This window comes from Carettochelys insculpta, chromosome 8, assembly GCF_033958435.1.
Source record: "Carettochelys insculpta isolate YL-2023 chromosome 8, ASM3395843v1, whole genome shotgun sequence".
NCBI lineage: Eukaryota > Metazoa > Chordata > Testudines > Carettochelyidae > Carettochelys > Carettochelys insculpta.
This window is the reverse complement of record NC_134144.1, coordinates 65685001-65705798: the sequence shown is the minus strand read 5'-3', so window position 1 is coordinate 65705798 and position 20798 is coordinate 65685001. Positions and strand designations below refer to the sequence as shown.

Below are 20798 nucleotides of genomic sequence, written 5' to 3'. Positions count from 1 at the left end.
GCTGGTTACAGGGTGATTTATTGCTAATCTACTTAAACCTCCTAAAGCATCATTTACACCCAGCTTTTTAGCACACGCCAGTCCAAGATCTTCTCTCTCCTGTTTTTGCTAGCTAATCCACCTTGTCTGACATCTGGAGGATCGTCTTTGAACTATCATATTTCCTAAGTAATCAAATTTTTTGTTTAAAAATGTCCACTTAGTGTGCTAAGAGAGGCTGTCTCCATTAATTGCTAAAACTTGTTAAACAGGGTTGGATGAGAGGTGCACTTATTGTTCCATAGGGAGGGACAGATTGAGTGCTTTTGCACTGTAGTGCTGTATTAGGGACCTGGAACTTGGTTGTGACAAGCAACTTTTAAAAGCAGCTTGAGGTCCTGATACTCTCGCTGAGTGGGTCCAATATCTATCGAGTGCTCAGGGAATAAAGGATTAAGTCCCTGTACTGTACGCCCATGCGTGTGGCTTCAATTAAAGGGATCCTGAGAACTTAGTTTAGATCCAGAATTTAGAATTTGTTTTTTCGTTAAATCATGGGGTGCGGGAAGCAAAAACATATGTGAAAATTTTGGGGAGGGAGAATATTGGTGAAAACTGTTTCAAGTGTTAAGAATTCTGATGAATTGTCATGATCCCAAACAGAACACCACTTTGCTGCTGCTTCTGGAATCAGAATGTGAACCTGAGCGTGAAATGGACTGATTTGGGTAAATGAAATACAGAACTAAACACAAATGGGTAAAAAGTAATTTGTGGCAGGGTCTGTGTAACTCCTGGGCCCCAGTCCTCTGTTCAGGCCACAGTCTCACGCATGGAGCCCGGTTAGCCCTGCTGGGGGTCTGGGCTTTGGTTCCAAGTCCCAAAACGCAGCAGGTAAGAGCCCCACCTGGCTTGAGCAGGCTCAGTCCTAAGTCCTCTCAGCCTTTGGCTGAGGCCTCAGGGTACCTGCAGGAGCTGCTCCCCTCCTCCACTGTCTTGGGGGGTGAATATACTGTCTCTGGACTGCTCTCTAACTCCCTCCTTGCTTGTTTGAATCTCCAACCTCCTCCTACACTCTCCCAACCCTAGTGGGGGGCGACGGAGGGAGGTTAAAGGCAGCCTTAAGAGGGACCAGCTGGCCCTAATTGATTTAGGGATGCCTCTTCCCCAACTGCTCCCACTCAGCATGATTGCCAGGGCTGTGCTAAGCTGCTTTTCCTCTTGTGAGTTGCTTCCCAATCTCACCCTGTCACCTAATTCACTTAGGCTACGTCTACAGTAGAAGCATATGTCTACAGAAGTTAATGTTGGAAGAGACGTTCCGACAAAACTTCTGTCAACAGATTGCATCTACACATAAAAGTGGATCGATTTTTTTTTAATCCACTCTGTCAACACAAGGGCCCCCAGAGCATCTACCCAGCTCTTTGTCTACAGCTTCTGTCAACAAAATGCATTTTGTGTGTAGCTGCTCAGAGTTTTGTTGACAAAAGCCCAGTTTTTTGTCTACAAAACTCTCTAGTGTAGACATAGCCTTAGAGATGGTGGATAATCTCAGGTGTATAAGTATCAGAGGGTAGCTGTTTTTATTTGTCCCCGCAAAAACAACAAGAAGTCCTGTGGAATCTTATAGACTAACAGATTTATTGGAGCATTGGAGATGTATCTGATGAAGTGGGGCTTTGCCTACGAAAGCTTATGCTCCAATAAATCTGTTAGTCTATAAGGTGCCACAGGACTTCTCATTCTTTCTCATCTTTATAGTGAAGTAAGTAAGGAATAGAAAGTGATTTTGTTTTTTAATCTTGGTGTTCTTTAGAATGTTTTGAGATCTGAGGCTGTTTTTCAGAAGACTTTTAATCTGTGACTGTGCTACATTTCATCCGTGAAAATGTATGAATAGTGTCATTACTGGTGTGTGATTTACCTTGCGTGTTTTCCCCTTTTTTTGACCAGGGTGCAGTGTTTGTAAGAGAATGATGCCATCTTACCAGCAGGCAGCCACAGAACTGAGGGGCACATATGTAAGTGAGAAGATGACAAAATGTATAATGTTAAAACAAAAAAAAAAAATCTTAAGTTTATGATCTGCACATTAACACTATGTACATATTAACTGAAGCAGAACATCTTAAGTGATTTTAGCTTGGAGAAAAAATATTTTAAACAGCTCTGAAAAAAATACCATCTCCCAAACCCAAACTGAATTCCAAATCCTTTCACAGTGTTTGTTTTTTATTGTTACTGTGGCGCATGACATTTTACTGATTCACCTCCTATGCTGAGTGTAACTCTTGCCAGACCTAGCTGTGGTTCTGATCCTGCACATACTTTTCCACACACTTAGCTTTAAGAAGGTGAACAATTCTGTTGATCGGAATGTGGCTGGTCATGTGTGAAGTTAAGGGTGAGTTGCAGGATTAGGATCTAATGGTCCATTGAGTCCAATGTCCTGTCTATAAAGGCACATCTGCATTGCAGTGAGAAGTAGAATCACACCTCATACGGCAATACCTGAGTGATCTTTGACCAAGCTAGCTCATAAAAGTATCAGTGGTGCCATAGCAATGTGGGTGGTGACCAAGTTCATACCCACGGTCCTGGGTGGGATTGTGTTTGGGCTGCTATTCTGTGCTATTTTTTAGCAAACTGGCTAGATCAGGGGTCGGCAGCCTGCGGCTCTGGAGCCTCTTTAAGGAGTTCTTTGTGGATCCCAGCAATATAATTGCAAAGTTGAAATAAAAACAAAACAACAAACACCCTCCTGATTATTTTCGATAAATGGTGAATGTCCAAAAGCCAACAATGAGCAACTTGTATCTAAATAGCAAATAATATGAGATCTCGAAATGTTGGATAACGCCTCCTTTAATATACACAGTGCGTTGTGGGTTATGATACTGTATCTGTGTTTGGATGGCATTGCTAATACAGTCTTGGTAAGGAAAAGGAAGCTTGCGGTATTTGCGCTGTGAAGTGCAACACACGTTTTAAGGAAGAAAACTGAAATTAAAGGTAAAGTAAAATTGACCTAATTAAAGGGTGTTCGGGAGTAAAAGTCAGGAAGACAGTGGTACAAACACACCCTTGTAAAGTGTGAGGAAATAGAATATGCAAAAAGTTTGTGAACCTCCTGCAGTGAACATGTACAAATCATTGTGTGTGCACCGTTCTTAAAATAAGGGTTACAGAAAGTGTGGGTTGACATTAAGAACCATCTCGTATTCACATGCATTGTGGCACTTGAATTACTGAGTTTTTACCAGATTTGAAAAAAATGGCTCTTCTTGCTATTTTGGTTGCTGATCCCTGAACTAGATGAAAGTTAGCATGGATATGTCTGAGCTGCAGTCCCATCTCTTGTCTCAGTGTGGATATTCCTCCAGACTGCAGCTGGTGACCCGTCTCTATCTCATGAAGCATCTAAGTTGATTGACCTTGTTATCTTAGTTTTTTATGACTGCAGATAATACTCTTCTCCATGGCATATCATTCCTCTTTAGAACTTCATTTAAGTACTGGCCGTGGTAATATCTTGCAGCAGTGAGTTCCACAGTTGCATAAATAAGATTTAGCATTGGTCAAACAATCATAGAACTATGTGACTGGAAGGGATGCAGAGAGGTCACCCACTCCAGCCCCCTGTGCTGAGACGGTACCAAGTATACCTAGAACTTCCCTGACCAGTGTTTGTCCAACCTGTTCTTAAAAACCTCCAAAGATGGAATTCAATCACCTCCCTTAGAAGCCGATTCCAGAACTTAACATCCTTTATAGTTAGGAAGTTTTTCCTAATGTCTAACCTAAATATGCCTTTCTGCAAATTAAGCCCATTAGTTTCTTGTCCTATCTTCAGAGGATATGAAGGAGAATGTATTGGTTTTTTTTTTTTTTTTGAGCAGACTTAGAAGACTTATCACTCCCCCCCCAACCTCAAGTTGTCTTCTCTCAAGAGTAAACATGACCAGTTTTTGAAACCTTTCATGACAGATCAGGTTTTCTAACCCTTTTATTATTTTTGTTGCTGTCTTCTGGACTTCCTTCAGTTTATCCCCATCTTTCCTGAAGTGTGGTGCCCAGAGCTGGACAGAATGTGTTCTAGCTGAGGTCTCACCAATGCTGAGGACAATTACCTCCATGACTCACTTACGACAGTCTTGTTACTAACGTATTTGGGTATATTAGCTATCACATTGCTGACTCGTATTCCATCTGTGTTCCACTCTAGCCTCAAGACCCTTTTCAGCAATACTACTGCCTAGCCACTAATTCCCCATTTTGTAGCTGTGCATTTGATTTTTGCCTTCTTAAATGTAATACTTTCAACTTGTCTGTACTGAATTTCATCCTGTTGATGTCACGCTAACACTGTCTTCACTTTCTCACAGTCATCACAATTTTGTCCCATTAAGTGCTAGCACCGCCCCCCATTGGCATCATCTGCAAATGTCATAATCATCGCTGCAACTCCATTAATTAAGTCATTAATAAAAATATTGAATAGTACGAGGGTGACCATCCGTCCTGTATTTGGGACGCCAAAAAGGCATCCCGACGTATTTTATGAAAGGGACTAATTGTCCCGTGTTTGCTGCACAGGTGCAGCTACCTGCCAGAGAGGTGCACTGTACATCGCTATGTGCTCAGCTTAACAGAGGGAGCTGGCAAGTTAGTTACTTTCCCCTTCCCTGGGGCCTGGGGGAGGGGGTGTGCCCAGGCTGTTCCACCCTGGCCACTTCCCTGAGGCTCAGGGAAGGGGGAGCACCCTCCTTTCCCCATCCCGTATGTGTCTGTGGGAGATGTAGTCACCATAAATAGTACCAAACCCAGGCATGAGCCATGCAGCATCCCACTAGACACCCCCTCCTAGTCTGATGATAAACCATTGATAAGAACTGCCCGAGTACAGACTTTCAACCAGTTGTGCACCCGCCTTGTAGTAATTTCACTTAGATCATATTTCCTTAGTGTGTTAATGAGAGTGACTTGTGGGGTCTGTAGCAAAAGCCTTACTAAAATCAAGCTACATCCCATTGGCTGCTCTTGCCGCCCCCACCTGAGATCTTCAGATAACTTACAGAAAGTGCTTGAGTTAAAATTTCATATACCTTGGCGGGCGGGGGGGGGGGAGCGTAACAGGAGTTGGGTACATTGGAGGCAAAGGAAAATGACTGAGGATGATTTGGGTTAAACTCTGCTCTAAGCCACGTCTGATTTCTCCGAATGGTGTTTCATTATGGAAGTGGTCACAGATGGCAGGCTATGCCCCAGAGGTGCTGCACAAGGAAGAGCAGAGAGGTTCATTGGCAGGGCAGTTCCAGTCAGCATATGTTGTGAGTGTTAGAAACCCTCGCATTTACATGCTGCTGTTAGAAACTCCGCATCCTCATGTGCTAAATCCTTATAGGCTGAGGACAACCTTCACTGGGAGTGCTTTTGTTTCTTACGGATGAAGTGCTGCTCTTGAAAATGCTTTTGTAAGCATTCTGGTGTGTCTGAACAGCATTAAAATCCCACCTGTTCTATGGTGTAAATTGCATTGAACGAATACGAGGTTCCTCTGTTTAAAGACAGTTGTATCTGTCAGGACAGGTGACGTGGAATGCTCCAGGCCTGAAGGTGTGCAGAAATAAGAGACATTAGCATCTACGTGTGTAACTGGTGTTGGAGAGGTAGCACCGTGCAGAACACATGGTCTTTTTTGTCATTTTCTGTTGCCAATGCAATGGGCAATACCACTTTTTACACAAAGTGCAAGCCCCCCTCCATAACTTGATCATTTCCTTCTGCTCTTTAGCACAGATGTTGAAGAGTACCAACTTACTAACCCAGTAACAGAGAGGGAGCCGTGCTAGTCTATATAGTATCAAAACAAAAAGCAGTCAAGTAGCACTTTAAAGACTAGCAAAATAATTTATTAGGTGAGCTTTTGTGGGACAGACCCACTTCTTCAGACCATCGCCAGACCAGAACAGACTCAGTATTTAAGGCACAGAGAACCAAAAACAATAATCAAGGAGGAGAAATCAGAAAAAAAATGATCAAGGTGAGCAAATCGGAGAGTAGAGGAGTGTGGGGGAGAGGTCGAGAATTAGATTAAGCCAAGTATGCAGACGAGGCCCTATAGTAACTCAGAAAATACAGCCCCCAACTCAAACCACTGCAACAAATTATTAAAGACCTACAACCTATCCTTAATCAGGATGCTACACTCCAGAAGGCCCTGGGTGACATGCCTGTTCTCTCCGACAGACAACCTCCCAATCTCATGAGGATCCTCACAAACAGCCACAGTCTTTACCCCAGGAATACCAGTCCTGGAACCTTTCTTTGCAACAAAGCCCGCTGCCAGCTTTGTCCACATATCTTCTCTGGAAATACCATCATTGGACCTAACCAGGTTATTTACAGAATCCTGGGCACTTTCTCATGCTCCTCTACGAACATCATATATGCCATCATGTGCCAACAATGCCCAGATACTTTGTATATTGGACAGACTTCGAACTCCCTTCGACAAAGGGTTAATGGGCACAAAACAGACATCAAAACACTCCAGATCCACAAACCAGTTAGTCAACATTTTAATGGAAGGGGCCATTCTGTTAATGACTTACAAACTATGCGTGTTACTGAAAAACAATTTTCGCACCGCTGTTCAAAAGGAAACAGCCGAGCTCTCTTTTATATTCAAATTTGGCACATTAACATGTGGTTTGAACTGGGATGGGCATTTTCTGAGTCACTATAGGGGCTTGTCTGCATATTTGGCTTAATCTAATTCTTGACCTCCTTGACACCCACCCACCGCTCTCTGATTTGCTCACCTTGATCATTTTTTTTTCTGATTTGTCCTCCATGATTACTGTTTTTGGTTCTCTGTGCCTTAAATATTGAGTCTGTTCTGGTCTGGCTATGGTCTGAAGAAGTGGGTCTGTCCCACAAAAGCTCACCTAATAAATTATTTTGCTAGTCTTTAAAGTGCTACTTGACTGCTTTTTGTTTTCTTAATAACCCAGTGAGATGAAATGCCAGGTTCCTCACATTACCGCGAGCTCCATGCAAGCAACACCTGTGCCACATGAAAAGTTGCTGATGTCAACAGGGCTTCACGTTTGCTCAAGGTCAGCTCAGACCAAACTCTTGACCTGGCATCTCACTGTGGAAGAAGCTGTTTTCATGCACAAGCTTAGTCCCGTGGTCTGTATTCAAACCCTCGTGTTCCTCTATCATCTCATTTCTTCCATATGTATTTTGCCAATTCTGAAATGAAATGGACTTTTAAGTCTACTCTACACTTCCTAGCTTTTCCACTGTGTGCTTTAAAGCAGTCCTGACCCCTGGGTCAGGCATTTCCTGGCAGTCTGTGACTGGCTTGCAAAAGATGAGGGCTCGGTTTTTCACCCAACCCATCATTAACTGTCAAGAAATGCCAGGCTTAGAGGTCATTATTGCTATGAGAGAGCACAAAAAAAGTGAAGTAAAATAACTGCTTCTTTAATAGGTTGTAAAAAGGGAAAGGTGAACCATATCTGACATTAGTTACTATATTCTGCTTCTGGGACTGGCTTTTTGTCTGTCAGTGCAGTGGCCAAGAGGAGCTAGAGGACATTTTTAGGTAAATGTAGGTTTATAATTTTATATTAGATTGCACAATGGTGCAAAAGGAAAAAGGTCACTTCATGATTTGAATAGAAGATTTTCTGTCTCACAAGCAGGGTGAATTCCAATTAACAGTGGATTTCTGTTACTGTCACCCTCTGGCCCCAAGTCGGACGTGCATCCGTAGTTGGCAGAGCACTTAAGCACATACTTGATTCCCCACTGATATCAGGAACTTGCTTGAGAACACAACAGTGTCTAGTGGACTGAAACTCAGGGGACGCGTGTTCTATTCCTGCTGGCCTGCTGGGCAACCATTGGCAAGTCATTTCATTCCAGCTGGCTCTGAGCACATTTTGTCCATGCAGTTTGCCTCTGTTTCCCCCTCTGTAAAATGGGCAGAATAATACTGATCTTCACTGCCAAACTGTGCTGAGATCTGTTGATTTAAAAAAAAAAAATCCCATGAAAGAGCTAGGTATTGCTATTAAGTACTTTCCTGAATCACTGTCTTTAGTTCATGTGCAATCTTAGGGCTTCAGGAGTGTAAGATACACTGAAACATGTCAGATGAAGGAAGTTACTGTATCATATTCCATTTGCTTTAGCTGGGCTTTAATTTATGAACTGAAATTCTGTGTTTGTTTAATAGGTTTTGTTCAATTATACTCCATACAGAGTGTGCAGATTTAGTTGTGCAGTAAGATTATTTGCATTAAAACTGGCTCAGCATTGTGTATGACTTCAAAATGATTATTTTTAAAAGAAGTACTGTGGCAGAATTCTCATGACTGATGCTTATGAATCAATTGAGGTCAAATCAAAATTATTCTTAGGCCCCTTTCTTGTAGCTCATGGCGTTAGTGGGTGTCACGTGCCTCACTTTATTGCTTGGGATCAGCAAAATACAGACGTGTTTTAAAATACTAAGTATTACACATTGGATGGAAGTGTTGATCTCATCTTTTTCTTGGAATTCCTGAAATATATAGTATAGCAAATTTGGAGACACTACGTCATCGTCTTGATATCCATGAGGCATATAGCTCCTGGTAACTGGTGTAGATCATCATATGTTATTTCTAGTCAGTGATGTTGAAACAGGTAAGACCTGCTGAGCATCTGGCTCAAGGAATGCCCTTGTGGAATGGTGGAGTTTTCTGAGCCTGCATTGTGGTTTAAGTGAGAGCTTTGGCAGTTTGACCCTTGTGCAAAGTGTAACTAATGGGCCTGACTCTCTGTACTCCTTTGATCTGTGTAGTTATTTATACCATGTAAAATTACAGTCTTCCCCCACTACGTGTGATTTCGATTTGCGCTTAACTTGCATTAATGAGTCAAGTGTAGATTGAAAGCTCTCCAGTCTCCTGGTGGGCAGACAGCTGCTGTGGCGGGGCTTTTCCCCTGCTTCTCCCAGCTGGGGAGAAGCTGCATCACCCACTAGGCTCAGAGCTGCTGCATCATGGCTTCTCCCAGCCGGGGAGGCAGACAGCAGGGGTGGTGTGGCTTCTCCCCAGTTTCCCCCAGCTGGGGGAGATGGGTAGAAGCCACGCTTGGCTCCTGCCAGCAGTGGGTAGCTGGGAGCCAGGCTGCTACTTGGTTCCCAGATTCACCATACTGGCGGGACCTGGGAAACTGAGCAGTACGGGGCTGGTGAGTTTCCCGGGCTCTTCTAGCAGAGGGGAGACGGGAGCCAGGCGGGAGCCTGATTCCTGGCTTCCCTGTGCTGGTGGGACCCAGGAAACTGACCAGCCATGTGCTGGTCAGTTTCCTGGCTCTTGTAAGCCCAGGGGATCCAGGAACCAAGCTACTGCCTGGTTTCTGTCTCCTTCTGACTTGCATGAAATTTGAGTTATACAGGGATTGGGAGGAATGCACCCCTGCTGTACCATTGTGACTCGCTATCTTGTTTCACCTACTTTGCAGGTATGTAAATGACAGCGTGAGATACAAGGTGTCAGGAATCAGCTTCAGTACCTGTAACGATGGAATAAAATCAGTCATTGGTTCAAAAAAAGTCATAAAAGTAAAATGAAAAGAAGGCTAATGTAAGCTTGCCCCCTTAATCTGCTGCTTTGAGTTTTGCTAGAATAGGTGTGGTAGAAAAGAGACGACAGTGTTTCGTACTGTAACTCTCCAGTGCATATTGGAGGGTTACAAAGGCTGATTGACCTTCATGTGAGGATTATTTCCAGCTGGCTCTGAGCACATTTTGTCCACGCAGTTTGCTGCAGTCAGGAAAGTGGTATTAAATTCTGATGTGGTAGTTCGGCTGGAAAGAGAAAATCCGGTTTTTAGAGGAGTTTGGATTAAGCCCATGCTGCTAAAATGATTTAAACCGTCAATGCCATTAAAGTGGAGTTAATCTTGGAGTTGTATCTTCAGGTTGAGAGGTGACTTCTTCTGCATGAATCTCACCCCTCACGGAAATACACAGCTAGTCCCAGCCACTACTCTCTAGTGTTTTGAAGTGTTTGAGAGGCAGTGTAGTCTGTTGATTATGGCACAGGTTGGTGAGCCAGGAACTCCTGAGTCTTAGTGTCCATTGTGTCACTGATTTAGTGATGTCTCTGTGAGGCAAGTCACTGTGCCTCAGTTACTCAGTGTACAGATGGGGAATTGTGCTCACCTGCCTCACAGGGGCATTGTGAGGCTGAGTTAACATATATGAAGTATATAAGCACTATGTGGTGTTTCTAGAAGTCATGGGTATGTGGTAGCAAAAGGCAGGTCACATCCTTACCAAGCATTGGTTGTAATGGATATACACTGACATCAGCCTCAACACAGGGTGCTGGACTAGATGGCCTCTTGAGGCCCCCTCCCAGCCCTACATTACTGTGACCCTAAGGAATGAAGGATGAGGCTAGCTTTGTTTGTTTAAAGAGCGGGCATGCAGCTCAGAGCCCAAACTCATTTCTGGAAGCGTCTCAGGAAAGATTTCTTTCAGGCTGCATCAAATGAAAGCGATCTCTGTTGCTAAACAACATCAGTGTTGGTTTAAACCCTTTCCAGAAGCACCTTTTTAAACTGTAAAGCTGCTGCTCAGGCAGTTGGGGTTTGGGGCCTTTCAGTGAGACTTTAAACTGGCTGTCCAAGTTGAAGTCAGAGAGCTGGGGCTAGAACTGCTTATGTCCTGGTTAATGTCTGTAAATTTCCTGCGCTGTGGTATTTGAGAAACAGAATAAACCTAAATAGTAACAGAGAGAGAGCCATGTTAGTCTGTATTCTATCAAAACAAAAAAGCAGTCAAGTAGCACTTTAAAGACTAACAAAATAATTTATTAGATGATGAGCTTTCATGGGACAGACCCACTTCTGTCCCATGAAAGCTCATCATCTAATAAATTATTTTGTTAGTCTTTAAAGTGCTACTTGACTGCTTTTTTGTTTTGATAGAATAAACCTGCTCATCCCGCCCCTTAAAATGTAGCTATACAAGGAAGGCATTGGTAAATCTATCGAACAAGTCCCCTTTGGGGACATCTTTTAGTGCATATAAGTATAAGTAACCTGTAGCAGAAAACAAGGAACAGCAATGAGCTTATGGGTATATTTCTTTACAAGCTGTAAATAGTCGGCCAGGCTCCAGTCTCTCTTGCATCAAAGCAAAACCCGAGTAATTCCGCTGACTTCAGTGTCTTCTCTGTGGCTTTGCAGTAAAATGACTGTAATCAAAATCTGTCCTGGACTGTTAGCCTGGGCAGTTTGTTTCTTCTTTTGAATTTGCAGTGACGTCTGGTGGTGTTGGGAGCAGCAGGAAGACAAAGAAACCAAACCGATTTTGTTCTGCTCTTGCAGGTACTTGCAGGGATGAACGTCCACTCTGCTGAGTTTGAAAAGCTAAAGGAAGAATACAATGTCCGGGGATACCCTACCATCTGCTACTTTGAGTCAGTCCTTTTTGCTTCTTCAGAAATCATGTGTGAATTTCATGTTCCTCCTTATTTTCCAGTGCGGGGACTAAATCTCATTTTGTTGCATTAATAGGAAAGGAAAGTTCCTGTTCCACTATGAGAACTATGGTGCTACTGCAAAGGATATAGCAGAATGGCTGCAAAAGTAAGGCATTGAACTTCATGTACTGTACTAAACAATCCAGTCCCTTCCCTCCCTTCCTTCTCTCCAAAGACCAAATAAAACCCCACCTCTGATGTTGGCTACCCTGTTACAGGTTAACTCTCATTAACGTGTGTTTTTGGCAGGCAGGCCTTGTCTTTTCAGTTGCACTGCACTGCGAATATAAGGCTGCCTGTGACTTGTCTGCTGCCTGTAAAGAGGTGTGCTGATCTTTGGGGCTTCCATTGCTGTTTGAAATGTGGGTCTAATTTTTCAATTCTCTTGGATGTTTCCATTCTTAGTGACCAACTTGATGCACATTTTGAGGGGCCTGATTTTTAAGAAGTTGGGTGCTCAGGACGTTTCAAACTAAGGATTATTTACAGTGTCCCAGTTTGGCCATCAAAAACTAGTGCATCCAAATCACTAGACCAGGGGTGACCAACATATGGCCTGCAGGCCAGAATCTGGCCCGCAAAGCCGGTAGCAGAGTCGTTTTATCCAAGCTAGCCAAAGTGAGTGTGGGGTGCTGGCTCTGGAGCCACATGTGGCTCTTTAAGGAGCCATTTACAGTTTCGGGTGCTGCTGCTGCCACTGACAACTCCTCCGGCCCCCTGCTCTGCCATGCTGTGCTGAAATAATGAACCAAATTTAATTGGTTTAATGGCTGGCAGGGTGGCGTGAGGGACCCAGCCATTAAACCAATTGAATGTAGTTCCATTATTTCAGTGCAGAAGGGCAGGGAGCAGCCCACGCTGCAGGTGGGGGAAGGGAGTAGGAGAGCAGGGGGGAGCTGCACAGTCGCGCTGAGGAGGAGGTGGCAGCCGCTGAGGAGGAAGAGTGGCAGTGCATGAAGCTTTCCGTCTGAGGTGGGGTAATCCTGGGTTTGAAGGTAGAGGGGAGTTAAGCCTGGGGATGTGGGGGTGGTGGGTTTGGGGCTATTTTGTGTTTGGCCTCTGGAACATGTAAAAAAAATTGCCTTGTGGCCCCCGATGCGAAAAAGTTGGCCACGCCTGCACTTGTCACTTTTGAAAAGTGAACCCATGATCCCTGGAATAGGATATTGGGTTTGCCGCGCTGCTTGCAGCCATGCTTATGTCTTGCTCATTTTATGGGAGTTGTTGGAGATTTGTGGGAATCGTATTTGAGGTGCTGCAATTTCTTTGAAGGCTTGTTTTGGCCAGCTCTTCCATTTGCCTAAATTGATGGGGCTTCATTGAAGTTAGTGGAGCTACCAGAAAGTGCTCAGGTACTATGGAGACAAAAAAGAAACAAGAACCTATATAACATGCCAGTTGAAAGCCAGAAATTTTTCCCTTGCCTTCCCTCATCCACTATGTTTTCTGTATCTTGGGTGATTCCTCAACTGGAAATCTGTGTCTCCCTCTTTCTTTCCTCCCCTTCATCTGTTCACTAGACTTGAGGGATGGGGGCTTCGGGGCATTCACCACAGTTGATCCTTTGGCCTGGGCTTGCTGATAGTTCACCGTGCCGGGACCCCAGAACAAAGCCTTGGCAGCATTCCCATTCACATCAGTGGGAAAGCTGCATGCACAGAAAGCCTAGGGTGCAGAGGTTGAGTAGTATCATGTGATAAGCCTCTTTCAGTCCATGATGTCTTCAGAATAGCATGAATTAGGCGCCATCTGCAGCAACCACAGAAAGATGATAGCTTTCCTAGAGCAAGGTTATATGACTTCATCTCTACCTTTTATGCCTTTCAGCCCTTCAAGGATGTGGGTTATCACCTGGCGACCGCATGTGTGACAGCAAATGTTTGGTGTTTTTTCACTCGGCCCATATTACATTCAGATAATCCCTGTAATGTGCAGGGCTTTATATCAGTACTGTGACAGCTCATGAACACTGCTACTGGAAGCAAAGCAAAACAGCTGCAAGCGTTTTCCAATTATAATCTCTGCTAACAAGCCACCGCAGGCTTTGGCTGTTACCATAGCAGTCCAGAGCTAAAGACAGCTGTTTGTCCTCACTTAATTTTCAGTACATGCTTGATAGTTTCCCAGAAGACAATTTGAGCTGTAGCTTTCTTGCCCCTTTTTTGTAATCAGTATAATTTTTAGGAAATCTCATTTAGAAATTAAAAGCGCTTGGATTTTGCCAGTAATTGATGTTGCAATTAAAAGTGTATGTAGAGCAAGCCTATCACATGCTAAATATTGTAATACACAGAGTGATCTGCAGCACTGAATGCTGTGGCAAAGGCCTAAAAGTATAATTAAAAGGCTTCAGGGCACATATATAATTAAAAATTCTCAGAAATAATTCAGCCTCAGGTTGATCATACTCATACTCTTTCAAATATCTGTTTCTCAGGCTATTTCTCTAAATGGAGAGAGAGTGAAAGATGGCTTACTTTAGCAAACAAATGGGTAGTTGGTGGACACACATACTCTGCACATACACCATACCGGTTCTTGGCTGTAATATCCTATTTCCAGACTTCAGGCATGATTGGGTCTGGGTCTGAACTTCCCGGCTTTCGTTGTCTGAAGCACAGTTGAGGGGGTGAAATGAGATAGTTTTAGGTTAAAGGAAGCCACCTCTGCAGAATCTCTCGCATTAGGGAGCTGCTTTGGTGCAGAGCGTATTGGTCTGATTGATGGGTGAGTGTGCTGATGGTGCTGAACCGCCAGGATGCATCCTGGCTGGAATGTCCATCGTGTCTTGTAATTGGGTGAGCCATCACATATACCGAGAATCTTGTGGAGGTTTGTGAGAAATAAAATATCTATAACATGGTTTCACAAATTGGGGATCGTGCCCCCCTGGGAGGGCATGAAGAAATTGCAGGGGGTGTGTGGGGCAACCCAGTCCCTCTCCCGCTTTGTTTCCCTTACTCCAAGGAAGAGCCAGCCTTTGCTTCCAGCTCTCAGCCCCTGCCATTTTACGTGGGCGACCCGGCGCAGCTTCTATAAAAAGCAGGCTGCTGGCAAAGACCCATATGGAGCTAGCTGCCTCCTGCAAAGGAGTGTGGGTTGGTGGGGGAGGGAGGAGGAGACGGAGGATGGGGTGGTTAGATGGGGAGCTGGGGGAGCCTGGCTCAGGGGAAGGGGGAGAGAGGCGGTAAGAGCAGGGGGCTGGTGGTGCCTGGATTTGAAAGAGGGGAGGGGCTTGGGTGGGCAGCTTCTGGGGCTCGGGCGGCTGGCACAGCTTGGGCTGGCTGGTGGGCAGGGGGCTGGCCCTAGCAGCGTGGGGCTCAGGCAGTTGACCCGCTGTTTGGGTGGGCAGCTCAGACAGCTGGTGGGCAGGCCGGTGGCTCTGGAAGTGCAGGGATCAGGTGGGTGGGCAGCTGGTGTGGGCAGCTCTGGCAGCTGGCACAGGGCTCAAGCAGCTGGCCAGCTGAGGCTGCACCAGGCATCTGCAAAGTGGGGGCTGTGCCTTTAGCCTGGCTGGTCCATAGTCAGCCTCTGGGATGGGATGGGGCCGGCACAATGTCTGGTGCTACAGCTGGGCTCTGCAGGGCGTGGGCTGTGCCTGCAGCTCTGGGGCCTTGCCAGCAGCCCATTCAGGATGGAGCTGGTGGCCTTGGGGCCCAGGCCATGTCCAGCATGGGGCTGAAACCAGCCGTTGCAGCCTGTGGCTGGGGTGGTGTCAGCCCAGCAGGGGTCAAGGTCCAGCAGGAGGTGGGGGGATATTAAGGCTTTGGCAGTAGGCATGTGGCTCGGGGTCAGGGCGGGGCAGCACAGCTGCATTGAGTCTGCTGTTCGCTATTTTCCAGACGACTTTTCTGGCAACCTCATTCATAAATTAGTAAGCAATCCATTCAATGTTGATGTTGATACATTGCCAGAAGTACTGCAAGAACAAGCACTTGAAATAAAATATGATTCAAGTGCAAAAGAATTTCAAAAACTCAAGCTTGGAGGAATTTTGGATAAAGTATTTCCCAATGTACTTGACTGTTGGGGAAGAAGTGCTACGTATTATTCCTCCGTTTTTGTAAATATACCCCTGTGAAAAAAGCTTTTCAAGTTTACTCACATTAAAAACAAAACAAAGAAATCGACTGGATGTCGAAAACAATTTGCGTTGCGCACTTCCATCTTTCAAACCTAGGGTTTCCCAACTTGTGAAGAAAGTGAAGCATCATCCTGCACATGAAATTCATTTTGTTTCTGATGTTCAATTACATTTTTTATTAAATTTTTGGGCCAAGAAAAACTATTTGTGCTTATTTTTAATTTTAAATAACATTTTTATATCAAGTTTTTATGTTTATTATAAATTATGGATTGAATTTTTGGTTAAAAAGGGGGTTAGGTTATGACAAAGAAGAGGTGGGGGGGTGTGAAGATCTCAAAAATCAAAAGCGGGGGCATGATGCTGAAAAGTTTGGGAACCACTGATCTATAACATTGTGAAATATGAATGTGTCCTGCAAGGGATGTGCCCCTGGTACTTTTCTCAAGAGACTGTCTTTCGGTATTTATGCATTCAGCCAGCCGGAGCTAAATGCTGCAGGGGGGGGCGGAGACACTACTTTGATTTCGGGGTCATGAAGAAGAGATTGAGAGAAGGCTTGAGTCAGCCAGCATAGCTGTTTTCCTGCAGGAAAGAATTTAATAGTGTGAAGGATTCCAGCCCCTCCTACTGCTTATCCAAGGCTTCTGTCTCTTACACTGGAAGCATCTACCATATCAGCCTGCAGATATTTGACCTCTCTTATCTTCCTAATAGACAGCTGGAGAGAGCTGACTGCTATCTCCTTGAGCCCAAAGACGTTTTTAGGAGGATGTTGAGGAATAGTAGTGATACAGGCTCCCCTGCATATGGTGTAGTTATTGCCTTGGATGCTGTCATGTGCATAGAGAGCTACAGCATGTCTCCTGCACACTTTCCTAGTCTGATGATATAATATATCTGTCTTATTAATGGAATTTTATAAATGATCTTCAGGGACATTGCCCACTTATGTTCTCTGTAGTAACCATCAGGTCCAGCTCCTCACAACTGATTACTGAATCCATCTCTTTCCCCCCCGTCCCCTCCCCCTTTTTTTTTAAACAAGTTACTGAACCCTGCTTCTTTCAGCTGCATCACTCCAGGTTCAAACTGCCTCAGTAGGTTCCTGGCACCTCTCTCTGGCTTCCTGTGGGTTACACACTTCACTGTCCAGTTAAAATATACCACGCCATCCTTGTTCTTCATTTAAATACCCATTCCAAACCTCTGTTAACCGCTGTCTTCAGCCACTAAGTTTGCTTTGCTCCTTAACGTGCCACAGGTGCTCAGATAGGATTTGAGCCAGGTACTGAGGTGTCTTCTCTGCTCCTAGCCAGGGTTATTAATATATATATAAGATTTCAAGTAAACCACTAGTGTGGAGTTCCTTTTGCTTAATGCACTAATTAGGTCCTAAAATAGATGATGCTGGGTCTCCAGCAGTGCTTTCCTCTTCCTCATTATCTCCTTAGGTTGCTTTTTATTACTGGAGCACCTCAGCGCTCCAGCTGTGGACTTCGACCCATTTGTGCCAGGTGCTGCACGGACGCAGAACACAAAGACAGTCTCTGCCACAGAGCTTACAGCCTAAGCTAGTGCCTGCATTAACCAGAACTGCCACATGCTATCCCATGTGATCTTCTTTAAAAAGGCCCTCTTTAAACCCAACATTGCAAGGACCCAACAAATCAATCCCATCTGGCATTGATTGGGCTAGAGGCTTTTGTTTTCTAGTTACCTGAAGTTTGTCGCTGTTGTCTGTTTTGTCTGCCTCCTGGATTCTCTATCAATTAGAGTGAGAGCTTGCTGAGCAGGACGTCATCTTCGTTTGTCTACACCATGCTTTGCGTAACTGGGGCCTGCTTTTTGGACGGAGGTTCTTAGGTGCAGCAGGAATCTAAATAAAGAGCATAGTGCATCCCAATTTACTATGAAATTGGTATTCTTGGGCCATAGGGCTGTGTATATGTAGGCAAAAAACAATACATCCATTGTTTTCTACATTTACTAAGCCAGCTTTTTGTCTAGAAATGGCGGACACACAAGATAGATGAGTTGTCTCCTCCACTTGTCATTGCATGTGCCAGGCAACTGAAACAGCGATGTATTTTAATCAAAAAAAGATCAAATCTGCTTCCATCAGAGATGGTTCAGAGCCAGATGTGAACTTTGCTAAAGTTTTGGAGGATATTCGTTTCCATGTTTTTAATTCAGTTGATTATAACGTCAAAGTCTTCATCCCAATGTTCCTGTGTTTGAGTCTACCCTAATATCAACAACATCTTAATACATATCAAACTAGTGGCTCTCTTCTCATCTGCCAACATCTTTTGATTTTCCTTTTTATTACCCAATCATCTGCTGTCTCATTAGTGCCTGTGCTTCTATAGTATACAGCATTATGGAGTGCACCACCATTTTATACCATTGGGCTTTCAGTCTCAAGGGCTTGCACTTGTCGTACATAACGTTTGAGATGTTATTTCATTTAGCACTCCCCGGTCTGAACTGTATCTTATGGGGGAGGGATATATCAGTGGTTTGAGACTGGCCTGCTAAACCCAGGGTTGTGAGTTCAATCCTGAGAGGCCCATTAGGGATCTGGGGCAAATAGATTTAAAAAAAGGGGGGATGGTACTTGGTCCTTCCAAGAGGGCAGGGGACTGGATTTGATGACCTCCCAAGGTCCTTTTCAGCTCTGAGATGTGTCTCTCTATATATTTATCTTACTTATTCAAACACTCTCTTCCATAAGCCAGCCACCAAAGCATCCAATATGATGAGCCTGATTAAGGCATACTCATTTAATCTCTGTATCCAGTTTTCCTGCCATCAGTCTTAATGATGCTCGTTTCCATCTCCTGATGACTTAGGTGGTCATACCATTGGTATACTGTTTCCTGTATGTCTCCTTTTGAGTCTGTCCTTATTGCTGGGTCATCTGCATGTAACAGTGTCCCATCTTTTTTCACTGGGATCTTCCTGCTGACGTAGTCATCAGTGTGATGAACTGCATTTGCCAGTGTCTGTCTCGTTAGTGTACATTTATGGAAGGGAAGAAGGATACTCTTCCAGGTGAACCATTGAGCTGGAAGCCATGACAGCTTAGTTTGATTCACAGCTCTGTCACAGGCTTCTTGCATGTCCGCGAGCAGTCATGTGATCTCTGACTCCAGTTCGGCAGAGTACGTAGGCGTGTGCTAACTTTAAGCATATGAGCAGCCCCAGTGAAGCCTGTGGGACTGGCCATGTATTTGAAGTTAGGCATGTGTCCAGCGTACGTGGAAAAAGTGCTCAAAAAGTTGCTTGAGTGAGAGTGCAGCTGCTTACACTCCTGGATACTTGAGTACAATAAGATATGACATTTGTTTGTGCATGTGCACTTTCCCTCAAATAGTTTTCTAGACTAGAGGGACACTGGTGACTTGTACTTAAGTACAACACCCCCACCCCCAAAAGAAGCTGCATTTTTATTGGGTACTTTTTCCATCTCTAATGTCCAAGTACCTTGCTGAATCAGAGTATAAATGCCCAGTTGTGAGACAGGGCAACATTGAGGATAAATCTGCAAGTATTTGGGAGCTGTTCAGCTACTCTACTCACTAGAGACAATCTTGGCTCAAAGTTCCAAAACCACCTGCATCACTTTACCTCTGCATACAAGCTCCGACTCCAGTGAGACATGCTTTCTGAGGCTGTTTGTTAGAATGACTGTTTTACAGTTGCTATTTTCTTTTCATCTACAGTGGGAGGTGTAAAGGTGAACGCTAGCTGTTTCTGGTAGAACAGGCAGCATTCTGCTGACCTGGCTCAAAAGTAGCTTTTAAAGAGCACATTTTATATTGTAATGAAATAACAAAGCATTTCTGTTGATCTCCTTGCTCTACCCCGTCTAGTTCCATAGTCTTTATGAGCTTGTGCTCATCATGGATTTTTCTTTTTCCTCCCTATTTTATCTAGGTTTCGGTGCTTATCTGCTCAGAGTGGAACCAATTACAGGACTCCATTTGGTGGGGTTAGCATGTCATGCGTAGTGTTTGCACAGTCAGATTGTTTTCCTGCAGTCTGATTGGCTGAAGTGATTGCTATTTAATACAGAAGTGCTGCCTCTCAGTGGCATATGTTTGTTTTATAGTCCCCTGCCACCTCAGCCACCAGCCCCGGAGACGCCCTGGGCAGATGAGGAGAATGCAGTTTATCATCTGACGGATGAAGACTTTGACAAGTTTATAAAGGAGCATTCTTCTGTACTAGTGATGTTCCACGCACCATGTGAGTTTGCGTTTTCTGTTCCAGGGTCTGATCCAAATGCCTGTTTTATAAATAAAAGGAGGATCGTTTTCATTTCTCTTTCACGCTGTCTGAATGTGAAGCTGCAGATTTAGTTTAATGGTCCTCCTAAATGAAAATTGGCTTTAAACGGTCATACTTTCAGAACACAGGTGAGTAGCCTGGAGATGGTTGTGTTTCAGGGTCTTTTTTTTTTTTTTTTTAAAGTAGTTGAAAACTAGTATGCTGAATATACAGGACTTGGTTATTTTGAAACACTCGCCTGATATTCTGCTCATTCCATTCTTCATCCCACTTACACTGCAGGTGATCTAGCATATTGAGCATATAACTGAGACTCAGGTATTCCTGAATCCTAATCCCATTGCCTCTTATTTTTCACAAGTCACTGTTGCCTGCCGGCCTGCCTGCCTGCCTCAGTGTCCCACTCTGTCAAAATGGAGATAACGGTAGTTCTGCACTTCCAAGGGATGTGATGACAGTTGGTTAGTTCGTGTTGGTAAAGCATTGTAGAATTGTTTGGTTTTTAATATTAATATTGATTCTCCCCTGGAAAAATGCACTCCCCCACCCCCGGCTTAAATCCCTCTCAGCCCCAAAATGCCCCCCTCCAGCCTACCTTGCATGAGCTCCACACACTGCTGCTGTACCTTTGCTGGGCTGCCACTGCCTCCTGTGCATGACTCCCCACCCCAGCCCTCCTGCTCTCTTCCCCCACCTTCAACACCGGCAGTTCGCTGCCCTGCCACACTGAAATCAGACTCAATTTAATTGGTTTAATGACTGGATCCTTCCTGACAGCCATTAAACCAATGAAATTGAGTTCCATTTCAATGTGGCAGGGCAGGGACTGGGAGCTGGGGGAGCGAGTGGTGGCAGCTGTGGGAGCTGTAAATGGCTGCTTA

General features: G+C 44.5%; 1 protein-coding gene across 1 annotated transcript in view; it reads left to right on the top strand.

The window, feature by feature from the left end:
- The window catches only part of PDIA5 (protein disulfide isomerase family A member 5), a 134353-nt gene that overhangs the window by 56506 nt on the left and 57049 nt on the right, over window positions 1–20798 (top strand). Inside the window, exons 8-11 of the mRNA XM_075001771.1 lie at window positions 1936–2003; window positions 11383–11474; window positions 11572–11643; window positions 19739–19875. Of these exons, the coding sequence (XP_074857872.1) occupies window positions 1936–2003; window positions 11383–11474; window positions 11572–11643; window positions 19739–19875 (369 nt within the window). The remainder of the gene's footprint in view (window positions 1–1935; window positions 2004–11382; window positions 11475–11571; window positions 11644–19738; window positions 19876–20798) is intronic.